Source organism: Orycteropus afer, unplaced genomic scaffold (genome assembly GCF_000298275.1).
Source record: "Orycteropus afer afer isolate SDZICR_OR568_19922 unplaced genomic scaffold, OryAfe1.0 scaffold00129, whole genome shotgun sequence".
NCBI lineage: Eukaryota > Metazoa > Chordata > Mammalia > Tubulidentata > Orycteropodidae > Orycteropus > Orycteropus afer.
Window position 1 is genome coordinate 8321090 of NW_006921716.1, and position 10914 is coordinate 8332003.

The following is a 10914-nucleotide window of genomic DNA, read 5'->3' on the forward strand; positions in this document are numbered from 1 at the left end:
CACCAGACTTCTGGTTAGCAGTCAAATGCCTTAGCCACTACACTACCAGAGCTCCCCAGTGGGCCATAGCAAGAGGCAAAGCTGAAACCTAAGGCCTAGGGGCTTTCACCCAGCTGCTAGAGCCTGGCACTTTGAACTCAGACTTCCAGCTTCCAAAACTGTAAGAGAATAAACTACTGTTTGTTCAAGCCACCCATTTGTGGTATATTTGTGTCAGAGCAGCATTAGGTAATCAAAACATATGTCTTGGTTTCAGGACATTTCAATGTTTACTTCTCCACTATCTCATTTTTATATGCTCCTCTAAAATCTAGTTTTTAAAAGTAATATTCTTTCTTGTGACATTTTAGGCATTTGTTGTTAGTTGCTATTGATTCATTTCCAACTCATGGTGATCCCATGTATGCAGAATAGAATGGCTTCATAGGGTTTTCAAAGCTGTAACTTTTCAGAAGCAGATTTCCAGGCCTATTTTCTGAAGTGCCTCTGGATGGGTTTGAACCACCAACCTTTCACCTAGTAGTCAAATGTTAATTGGGTATTGGTAAAATTAAACATTGGGAGCTCTGGCAGCGTAGTGCCTAAGGCACTTGACTGCTAACCAGAAGGCTGGTGGTTCAAACCCACCAGCCACTCCTCGGAAGGAAGATGGGGCAATCTACTTCCGTAGTGATACTGCCTCGGAAACCCAAGGAGGGGTCGCTATGATTCAGCTCCAACTCGACGGCACATAACAACAACAACAAAATTAAACATGTACTTGAGAGCTACAAAAGTATTCAGAAATATGTCTGGTAATTTATAATTGCACATAAAATAGTGGGAGTTATACCAGATCTTAAGGTTTTTATTTCCACAGGCAATGATTTTCCTTCAATTCGTTACTACATTCCTCCTATTAAATTCAGTCATGAGTGTTTACATAAATGTCATAGTTCACATTTATAATAATTCTTCAAATTGTGCATTTAATTTAGAAAGGTGAAAAGATCATGTTACTTTCCCAGTGGTATAATTTTTTCTTTTGAAAAATTGTATCCAGAAAAAACTTTGAAGTTTAGTTTTGGGTAACAAATGTTCTGAATATGAGGTTTACCACTGAAATATTCAGCCCTCCATTTGCTAGTATTTTCTACATGGGAGACATTGGTATAATTTGCTTAGTATAAATGATACATTTTTCATGCAGATCATCACTTCTGCAACTAATTTCAATCTGTGCCATGCGTTTGAGAGAATTTTTACATTGTTTTGGTTATTGCATCATTTTTCTTATGGCATGAATTTTGCTTAAAACAATCATGCCAAATCAATATTGAGCAAATACATAATTTTAACATGAAAACATCCTGATTATTTCTTCTGCAGTACAAAACAAATCCATCTCTTACTGTTGTTGTTAGCTGTCCTCAAGTCAGCCCTGACTCATGGACAACCCATGCATAACTGAACAAAACATTGCCGTGCCATCCCACGAGCACTTGCATATCTAACAGTTGCAATCCATGGAGTTTTCGTTGGCTGTTTTTTTGGAAGTAAATCACCAGGCTTTTTCCATAGTCCATTGTTGTCTGGGAGCTCTGCAGAAGTATATTCAGCATTATAGCAATATCCATTCTACGGTATATGCATAGTATATACATCCAAATCAGGAAATCAACATTGATAACAATACTACCTTACCATCCAATCCAGATGCTACTCAAACTCACCAATTGCCCCAACAGTTTTTCCTTTCCCCACAAGGGGAAAAAAAAAATTCTCCTTTTCCTCTTTTCTTTCTGACCCAAGATAAAGGTCTTATCCATGATCATGCGCTGCATTCAACTGTTACGCCTCTTTAGTCTCCTTCAATCAGAAGCAGACCTTTAGTCTTCCCTTGTCTTTAATGACCTTCACAGCTTTGAAGCATATAAAGCCAGTTGCTTTATAGAATAATCATTAGTTGGGGTTGTATGTTTCTGCTAAGTATGCATTTTGGTCAATAAAACCACAGAAGTGATACTCTGCTATTGTCACTGTGTCATATTAGAACGTATGCAATGTTGATTTGCCCAATTTTGGGTGATGCTAACTTCAATCACGTGGTTGAGAGACTGTCTGTTGGGTTACTCCATAGTTATGCTTCATTGCCCAGTTCAAATACATACTCAACTACTCCAGCACATTGGTCCTGCTCACCTCTGGCTTCCTTCACCCATAATATATACCACACCATTTAACATCTAATTCATGACCTTCAAATATTGTGTCTTCATTCATTCCACTGCAGTTTATTGAGCAGTTACCATGTTTCAGGTGCTGTGTTGGATTCTGGATGGTACATATAAGTGGCCTGCTCCAGAGACATTATAACCTACTGAATGAGAAAGGTGAACACAAAATGTTGTAATATTGCAGATAATGTTAGAGTGAGAATACACACATTGTTTGGAGTTCATAGCAGCAGGAAGCATATAACCATATCTGGATTTGAGGATGGGGGAAGATGAAGGCTGAGGAAGAGCTGTCAGAGGAATTTTCCCAGGTGAGGTGATTCTGTTCATGCTAATTATCCATTGTATTGAGGGCATGAGCATGAGCTGTCATTCTTTCTGTGTTCCTTACAGTACAGAGCACAGGGATTATCCATTCATTCAAGAATGTTTACTTAAGCCTTGACTCCACTGTTCTCTGTGCTAGGTTCTGGGGATACAGCTATAAATATAACACAATCCTTGTCTTTGAGTTGCTCTCAATTGTAGCTGTTGTCTTTGTTCTTCTTCTTCCTGGCATTTTCTGTTTTTTTTACTGTATCTAAATCATTTTGAATATGTTCTAGATTAAGATAGGACAGGTGTATGAATGGATGGATAGATTCATAGTTGTATGTAAAGTCATAAGCACCATAGTAAAAACCAAACAGACTCACTGCCATAGAGTCAGTCCTGACTCATAGTGACCCCTCCTTGGGTTTCTGAGGCCGTATCACTGCGGAAGTAGATTGCCCAACCTTTCTTCTGAGGAGTGGTTGGTGGGTTTGAACTTCCAGACTTCTGATTATTGTCTTAATCAGTCACTAGAAATATTTTCTTTTTGAGTTCTTTGATCTTCTTGAGAGCCTAAGGTGAGAGTCTTAATTTCTGTTTTGTGAAGCAAATACATTCTAATGATCAAGAAATAAGTCTGCTTTTTCTGGTCTCTTCAGAAGAGGTGGACTCATTTTCTGATTATTATCACAGTAGCACACACACGATAAAAGCCAAACCAAACCTATTGCTGCCAAGTTGATTCTGACTAATGCAACCCCATGTATTACATAGTAGAACTACTTCATAAGGTGTTCTTGGCTACTGTCTTTACAGAAGCAAGTTGCTAGGCTTTTCTTCCTGGTGTTGCTGGGTCAGTTTTATCTGCTAACCTTTAGAGGAGAACAAACCAGTTGCACCGCTCAGATAAAATGTCAGAAAATGAATAAATATCTCTGGGGCTCATTTTTTAAAGGCAGTATTACAATCATAATTATATCACCTATAGCATACTTTAACAGGTTTTGGCTGACTATGAAATGTAAATATGTGGTTTGGAAGTTTTAACCTATGTACACGGAAACCCAAGGATCTATAGAGGTGCTTCATAGCTTCCACAAAAGGCAAGATAAACACACACCAAACCCACTGCCATCGAGTCAATTCTGGCTCACAGAGACCCTTTAGAACAGAGTAAAATACCCCATAGGGTTTCCACGGCTGTAAATCCATGGAAGTAGACTGCTTCATCTTTCTCGTGGAATGGCTATGTGTTCCAACTGCCATCCTTTTGGTTATCAGCCAAATGCTTTAATCACTGTGTCACCAGAACTCGTAACACACACACACATTACCTGAGAAACCTCATTATCATTTTTGTCTGTTTTGTCTTTTGGGATTCCATGGATATTTTATTTGAATACTAAGTCCAGAACATATTCAAGATATTATTTCAATAAAAACTTCTGGTAATGAAAAAAATAGTTTTGAAAACTATTAAATATTTGAACCTTTACTCATATACAAGACTGTCATCTCTTTTCTAGAATGAGTATTTTGGAATTATTTGCACTGGACTCTAGAGATTTCAAAGACAGCTTAGTTTACTCATAATTTTTAAAACCGATGCTTAGGGCCTAAAAAAGCTTTTTCTCCATTACGCATTACTACTGAACATTTCTGTCTCAATGTTGTGGACAGGCAAGTGTGAGATGTAATAAAAACTTGGACCAGCTGAATGTGGACAATGTTACTACATTTACCTTAGATTTCTGAAGGAGCTATTTTGATGCAGGGGTTAAGTGTTCAGCTGCTAGCCCAAAGGTCAGCAGTTCCAACCCACCAGCTGCTCTCTAGAGAAAGATGTGGCTATATGCTTCCATAAGGATTACAGCCTTGGAAATTGTATGAGGCAGTTTTACTCTATCCTATAGGGTCACTGTGAGTCAGCATCTACTCATGCAACAAATTAGGTTTCTGAGAGATATTTACTTAACTATAGATATGCTAAAGAGGAACTTTATATTCAGTAATGGCATGTACTTATCATCTCTTTACCTAAGAAAAGGAACATACATGAATATTAAATTCTTTTTTACCTTTAGATTATTACGAAAGATCGTATCACTTATATGAGAAACAAAACAATCATGAAAATTTTGTATTTCCTTCATTCAATTATGAAGTTAGCCAGCACAATGAATAAATCATTACATCACATTCAAAATCTAAAAATGTTTATTTAACCAATACAACCATACTGAACAAAATCAGTTTGAGGGGACATTAGTTGCTTGCTCATTAGTTGAAAATGACAATATCTGTTTGAACAATACATCCAACAGAATGCTGTAGAATTCGATGTAAACTTCAGTCCAGATCTATGGCCCTTGGCTTATGCTCTCTCATAAACTCTGGTGGAAGTGACGCCTTTCATGATACATTCCTAGATACAAAAGAAGTTCTTGGTCAATTACTAGACTGAACAATCAACTTATTTATTCAGTCTCTTGAAATGAGGAAAAAATAATATTCTTATTAAAAACATTTGTTCTGGTGCCTATGTAACTGATATTGCAATAATTTAGGAAGATATTGTTGACACATGACAACAACACAAACAAAGACCAAGAAGATATGTCATCCTCCCAAACAGTCTTGCAATCTATATGGTGAAGAAAAAAACAGAAATGCATAATGCAATGTAGTATGTGCACCAACGGAGACAGGCTCAGGATACCAGAGGGACGTCAGGGAATTCTTCCTGAGGGATGACATGTTTAGGCTGAGGTTAAAAGCATGAGAAAATTGCCAGAGTGGAAGCATGATCTCAATAAATCATCTTTTTGTTTTATATTATCAAAAACCATTATCTGTTTCTTTAGGTAAAGTAATGACTGACCTGATCTAGCAGTAAGGTCTAGAATTAAGTGGTTGGAAGATACTCACCACAACCAGTTTGTCATCCACTCGTTTTCTCCTAATAGTAGTTGATTTTCCATCCCACTTCTGCATGTGTACCAGGACACCCCCTTCTAAGGTTATGATGCTCTGCAGGAAAAATAAAAAATGATAAAAATTTGGATGTGAGGATGGATAATGAAGTAAAGAATGCAATACTTTTGTTCAAAGGAATATTTTGTGGTCATTGGTAATTATAAATGACCAGAATATGTTGCAACAAGAGGAAACAAGTGTAGAAAATAGCAGAATACACACTTGTACGTATATTATGACTAGAATCTTACATAAGCAAGCATTGAAAAAATATTGTAAAGGAATGCAGATGATTAATATACATTTATGTTGAGATAGTAGCATTATGGGTAATTTTTTCTCTTTTTCCTTCTCTTTTCTAAATATTCTCTAAAACTGTTATGTAACTTTATTCACACCATGGACTCTGTGTATGGTATACATATAAATAAATCATGTTATTTATTTTTCAAAGCGTAAGGACAACTTTATGAAAAGAGGGGAAAATCACCAACTACATATTGAAGGCAACTTGGTTTAAGTCTAAGACCTAAGAGGTCATTATCTGTGATAGAAGAGTTTCCTCCTTTTATTATGAAATGATTGTTTCAAGCATTTAGAAACTAGGTGCTTACACCAATTCTGTATTCCTCACCTTGACTTTCCTATCATCTGCAGTGATTTCGTCAAATTCCTGGCCCAGTTGGAAGGAAATCTCAGTATTTTTAAAGGTACTTTCTGACCTAATGGTGATCACATCCCCGTTCATACTGATGATCATGTTGGGTTTGGCCATGCCAGCCACTTTCCTAGTGGCAAAGCCCACTCCTATAGTTGGGAAAAGAAAAGGAAGAAAGAGATCAGATTTTATATTCACTTTCACATCTAAGGAGCTCAGGTGTTGTAGTGCTTAAGGCATTTGACTGTTAACCAGAAGATTGGTAGTTCAAACCTACCAGCCACTCCATGAAAGGAAGACTGAGCAATCTACTTCCATAATTATTTACCACCTCAGAAACTCGAAAAGGGGTTGCTGTGAGTTGGAATCGACTAGATAGAAGTGAGTTTGGTGGGTGTTTTTTTTTTTTTTTTTTTTTTTTTCACATCTATAGTGAGAGATCTAGAAAAACTCTGGGGCATGAGAGGTATAATAAGCCCATTTATTGAGCTTTCCTTTATCTGATTCAAAGAGCTCGGGTGGCACAGTGGTTAAGGCATTCGGCTCCTAACCAAACAGTGGTTGAAGCCCACCAGCTGCTCCATGGGAGAAAGATGAGGCAGTCTGCTTCCGTAAAGATTTTCAGCCATGGTACCCTATAAGGGCAGTTCTTCTCTCTCTTATAGGATCTCTATGAGTCAAAATTGACTAGATGACAGTGGGTTTGGGTCTGGTTATCTGGTTCTGGCTGTAACTCATCAGGAGACCCATTGTTAATTTTCATCAAGAATATGTACAAAGGTTAAGTCTTCTGGAATAAGTTTTTAAAAAGGAAGAAGTCACTGTATTCTCAAACTAACCATCTATCTCAACCTGTTGGCCAGCCACTATCATTTTACTCAATTTGTGAAATACTTGAGGCATTTTAACTTTACCTTCTTAGATAATAAAAATGATCAAATCCAGAGTCAAAGAGAATCCTTAGCAGGGTTTGTTTTGCTTTGCCAATATAGAGTTATTCGGTTCAAAGATCATCTATTCTGGATAGATGAGAATCATATTTCACGGTGCTTGCTGTCCATCTACTTTCTTGATTTGTCTTCTAGTTTATTTTAATTTAATTTAATTAGATTAATTTTTCCAAAAGGCAAAATGTTTCATACATTCATACCATTTTGGAATGACCGTACTGTTCCCAATAAATAATAGGAAACATCAGAGAGGATCTGGACATCAGCTATGAAAACTTGAAAATTTAAACAATCACATTTCCAATAATTTTAAAAAGAAATACTTTGATTCCCAATCACCTGAGTTGCAAACTTCTTTTTTTTTTTTTTTAAGATATGAGGTGAAAATTTTATAACCTAGCATTGACAGTGGTAACTTGTGACTACATGTGATGCAGAATTTATGACAGTCATTGATGTGCTGAAATTTTCACATAAATCTCAGCTACTTCTTTGACTAAAGACTACTTATGGGTATTGAAGATTAAAAATAGCAGGGAACTGGGAGAGATCTAAGGAACAAAACAAATGATGCTGCAGCTTTGATATAGCTCTCTGTCAGAAAAGTGGCCCCAGGTGGGAAGACAATGTGTTGCTTCATCAAATTCTGACTCTGTTACACAATATAACATCAAATCTGTGGAGTGAGTCAGTATAGTGAATGGATGCTGTGCTTGAAGTCAAGCAACACATTTGCTTTCAGAATGGCCTACCATGGCAAAAATCATTTTCTCTAATTCCTTGATTCTATCCTTTTTTTTTTTAATCCTTATTTGTTGAAGTTGATTCTTGCCTGCTTATCTTCAACTAGAGCAGCTTATAGTTACCTAATTTTAGGAAATATTTTATTTAATGATTATTAGTACTTTCAATTTTAGGAATTTAATGATTAATATTAAGAGTATAAAATGTTTTAAAAATAAATAAGGGCTCTAAATCCTGGCATTACTCTATCAGAGTATATTAATTAGTTTACTGGATGATACTCGCTAATATTCTAGAAATTAAGATTTCAATCATGCTGAAGTTCCTGATTTCCCTCTTGCCTGTAAACAAGAAAAACAGTAGTTATAGACAAGGAAAATATGTATGCTATAAGCCAGGGGAGGGTTAAGTCTTTTGAGATTTAGTAATTAAATTCTAAACCCTAATAAATAGTGTATAAATTAAGTGTGCTTCTCCAATTTGTTAAGCCCTGTGTCAGATACTACCATGTATAAGAGTGTAGGGGGAGGCCTTTCAGGGTAGGAGCTTCCCAGTGGGAACCCACCTCCCTACTCCCTAGCTTTACTTTCATATTTATCTGAGGAACATTCAGAGGCAACATAAAGAGAATTTTAAAACATTGAAAGTCTTCTTTATCAAAGAGGTGGTGTTAGGGATGTAACACTCTACCTTTGAATTACTCAACAATTCTATATCATCTCATGTAATTTCTAATCAAAGAAGTGTTTAAGCCCTTTAAGAAACGTACTTTCTAAAACTAAGATTTTGACACCCATAAAACAACCACACATTTAATGGATTGACATTAAAACAATACAGTAATAGGGTAAACATACATTTAGTTAAAAAAAAATTAAAAAATCATCTACATTAAGATGGGAAATACATTGTTTTCTGTTTCAAAGGAAAATGAGTGCATCCTATGAAATGAATATGTATTTACTCCCAAGCTATTACAGGAGCGAATGAAAGAAAAACAGGCAAAGAGCCAGATAAACCCAAGAAAACCAAGTTTAGCAATTAAAGTAAAAACTTGCAATTTTTGTAGATCGTACCAATTGCCTTTAGCCCCTTTTCCCTATCAATTTTACCTTTATAAAGTATGAGTTCTGGCTTTGGCCCAGAATGTCTCAAAAAACTGATGATTCTTATTTAGTACTTGTATAAACTCCATATAGCAAACAGCATTTTTATCTTTGATCAATGCTTCCAGAGTGAAAAACATCCATAAACTCCTTTCCCCTAGAGAAAAAGTTATAAGTCAAGTCATCAAATAAGAATTTCCTTACCCACTTCTTTCATGTAATCATCAAAGTTTTCACTGGAGACCAGTTTCCAGGTACCTACAAATGCATCACACATTTTGTGAGCTTTCTACGATTATTCTTCAAGGTGAGAGTAGCTGCAGCTTCAGGAAGGGGCTATGATCCTTTTGAGTGCAGATAACTTGCTTTTAAAGATGCCCAGAACATGTGATCTTAGGAAGGACCAATTGGGAAAGAAACCAGAACATTTCCTTCATTACCAGCCTCTGCATATTTCTCTCTGAGTCATGTTTTTAGTAGAAGTTTCTCAACTTTGGTTCTCCCTGGCAAATGGTCATTGGACTGGGAGTACAGATTATTTTTAACCATTAGCAGTATGTTTTAAACATTCCTGTTTTCGACATTAATGTACAACATTTAGTACATTGAATTTCCTTCTATTATTTTCATCCATATTTATCCCACTATAAGCAGGATAATTATCTTGGGATGAACTTTGAACCCCTTTTCTTAAGTTTTTATTAATCTGGCAATTAAGTGGTATTTCTTTTGAATTGAGTAACATGAGATTCTTAAATAAGTGTAATGGCTTTTTGGGACAGTATTGTCTCATGAAGTTTCTGGTCATTAAAACAAAGTAAATAATGGCATTTTAAAGCACCTCAAAATTCTAATGCCAAGTATTTTGAAAGAATGAAAAAAAATTAAGTCATTCACCAGGAGTCTGGACCATTGATTAAACTGATAAATAATTTAATCTAACTCTTTTATTCCCTAAATGAGAACATATATGATTTCCCTTAAAAAATGGGTCCTGATCCTCATATTGAGAAAATTCAGTTACGGGAGCTATATCCTAAACTCTAAAGTTATCCAGCTCCAAATGGTGTTGCTTTATTTGAAAATGATCAGAAATAGTATGATCACAAGCTATCGCACCTTTTTCCTTATTTTATGTCACAACTAATCTATGAGATAGCTTTTCTAAAGCAATCAGAATTTCTAACCCTAACCCTCTGTCTATCTCAGAATGATTTACATGATGGACAGTGTTTTTATCTGTGGCACACTCCCATGAGCATGACACTAAAATATTGCTGAATGATGAATCCCACAGGACAACATCAACCATGTACATTCTAAATATCCCCCAAAATTACCCTGTAAAGGACAGGGTTTTCTGAAACCAAGTAAGTGGCTACAAAAGCTTGATAAAGTCAGGCTACACAGAAAATAACAAATGCTGGTGAAGATGTGGAGAGATTGGGACTCTTACACACTGCTGGTGGGACTGTAAAATGGTACAACTATTATGGAAAACAATATGGTGACTCCTTCAAAAGCTGGAACTAGAAATACCATTTGACCCAGCCATTCCATTACTAGGTATATATCCTAAAGAAGTGAGAGCCATGACAAGAACAGACATATGCATACCTATGTTCATTGCAGCACTATTTACAATAGCCAAAAGATGGAAGCAACCTAGGTGCCCATCAACTGAGGAATGGATATCCAAATTATGGTACATACACACAATGGAATATATGCAACCTTAAAGAATAATGTAGAATCAGCAAAACACCGCATAACGTGGATGAACTTGGAAGACATTATGCTGAGTGAAATAAGTCAGTCACAAAAGGACAAATATTGTATTGGTCCATTATTGTAATAGTCAAGGAAACGCTTATCTATGGAAGGTCATTTTCTTTGTTGGTTACCAGGGGTGGGAGGGGAGGGGAGGGAATACTGTTAGAGATAAGTTTTGA

The 10914-nt window shown here is 36.2% G+C and overlaps 1 protein-coding gene across 1 annotated transcript; it reads right to left on the bottom strand.

Annotated features, from left to right (window-relative positions):
- Positions 1 to 4902: 4902 nt before the first annotated feature.
- FABP4 (fatty acid binding protein 4) lies at positions 4903 to 9239 on the bottom strand. Its single transcript, XM_007944659.2, has 4 exons — positions 9167 to 9239; positions 6139 to 6311; positions 5457 to 5558; positions 4903 to 4953 (listed from the first exon to the last, which is right to left on the bottom strand). Exons 1-4 carry the CDS (start codon positions 9237 to 9239, stop codon positions 4903 to 4905), a joined length of 399 nt encoding a protein of 132 aa, XP_007942850.1.
- Positions 9240 to 10914: the final 1675 nt, after the last annotated feature.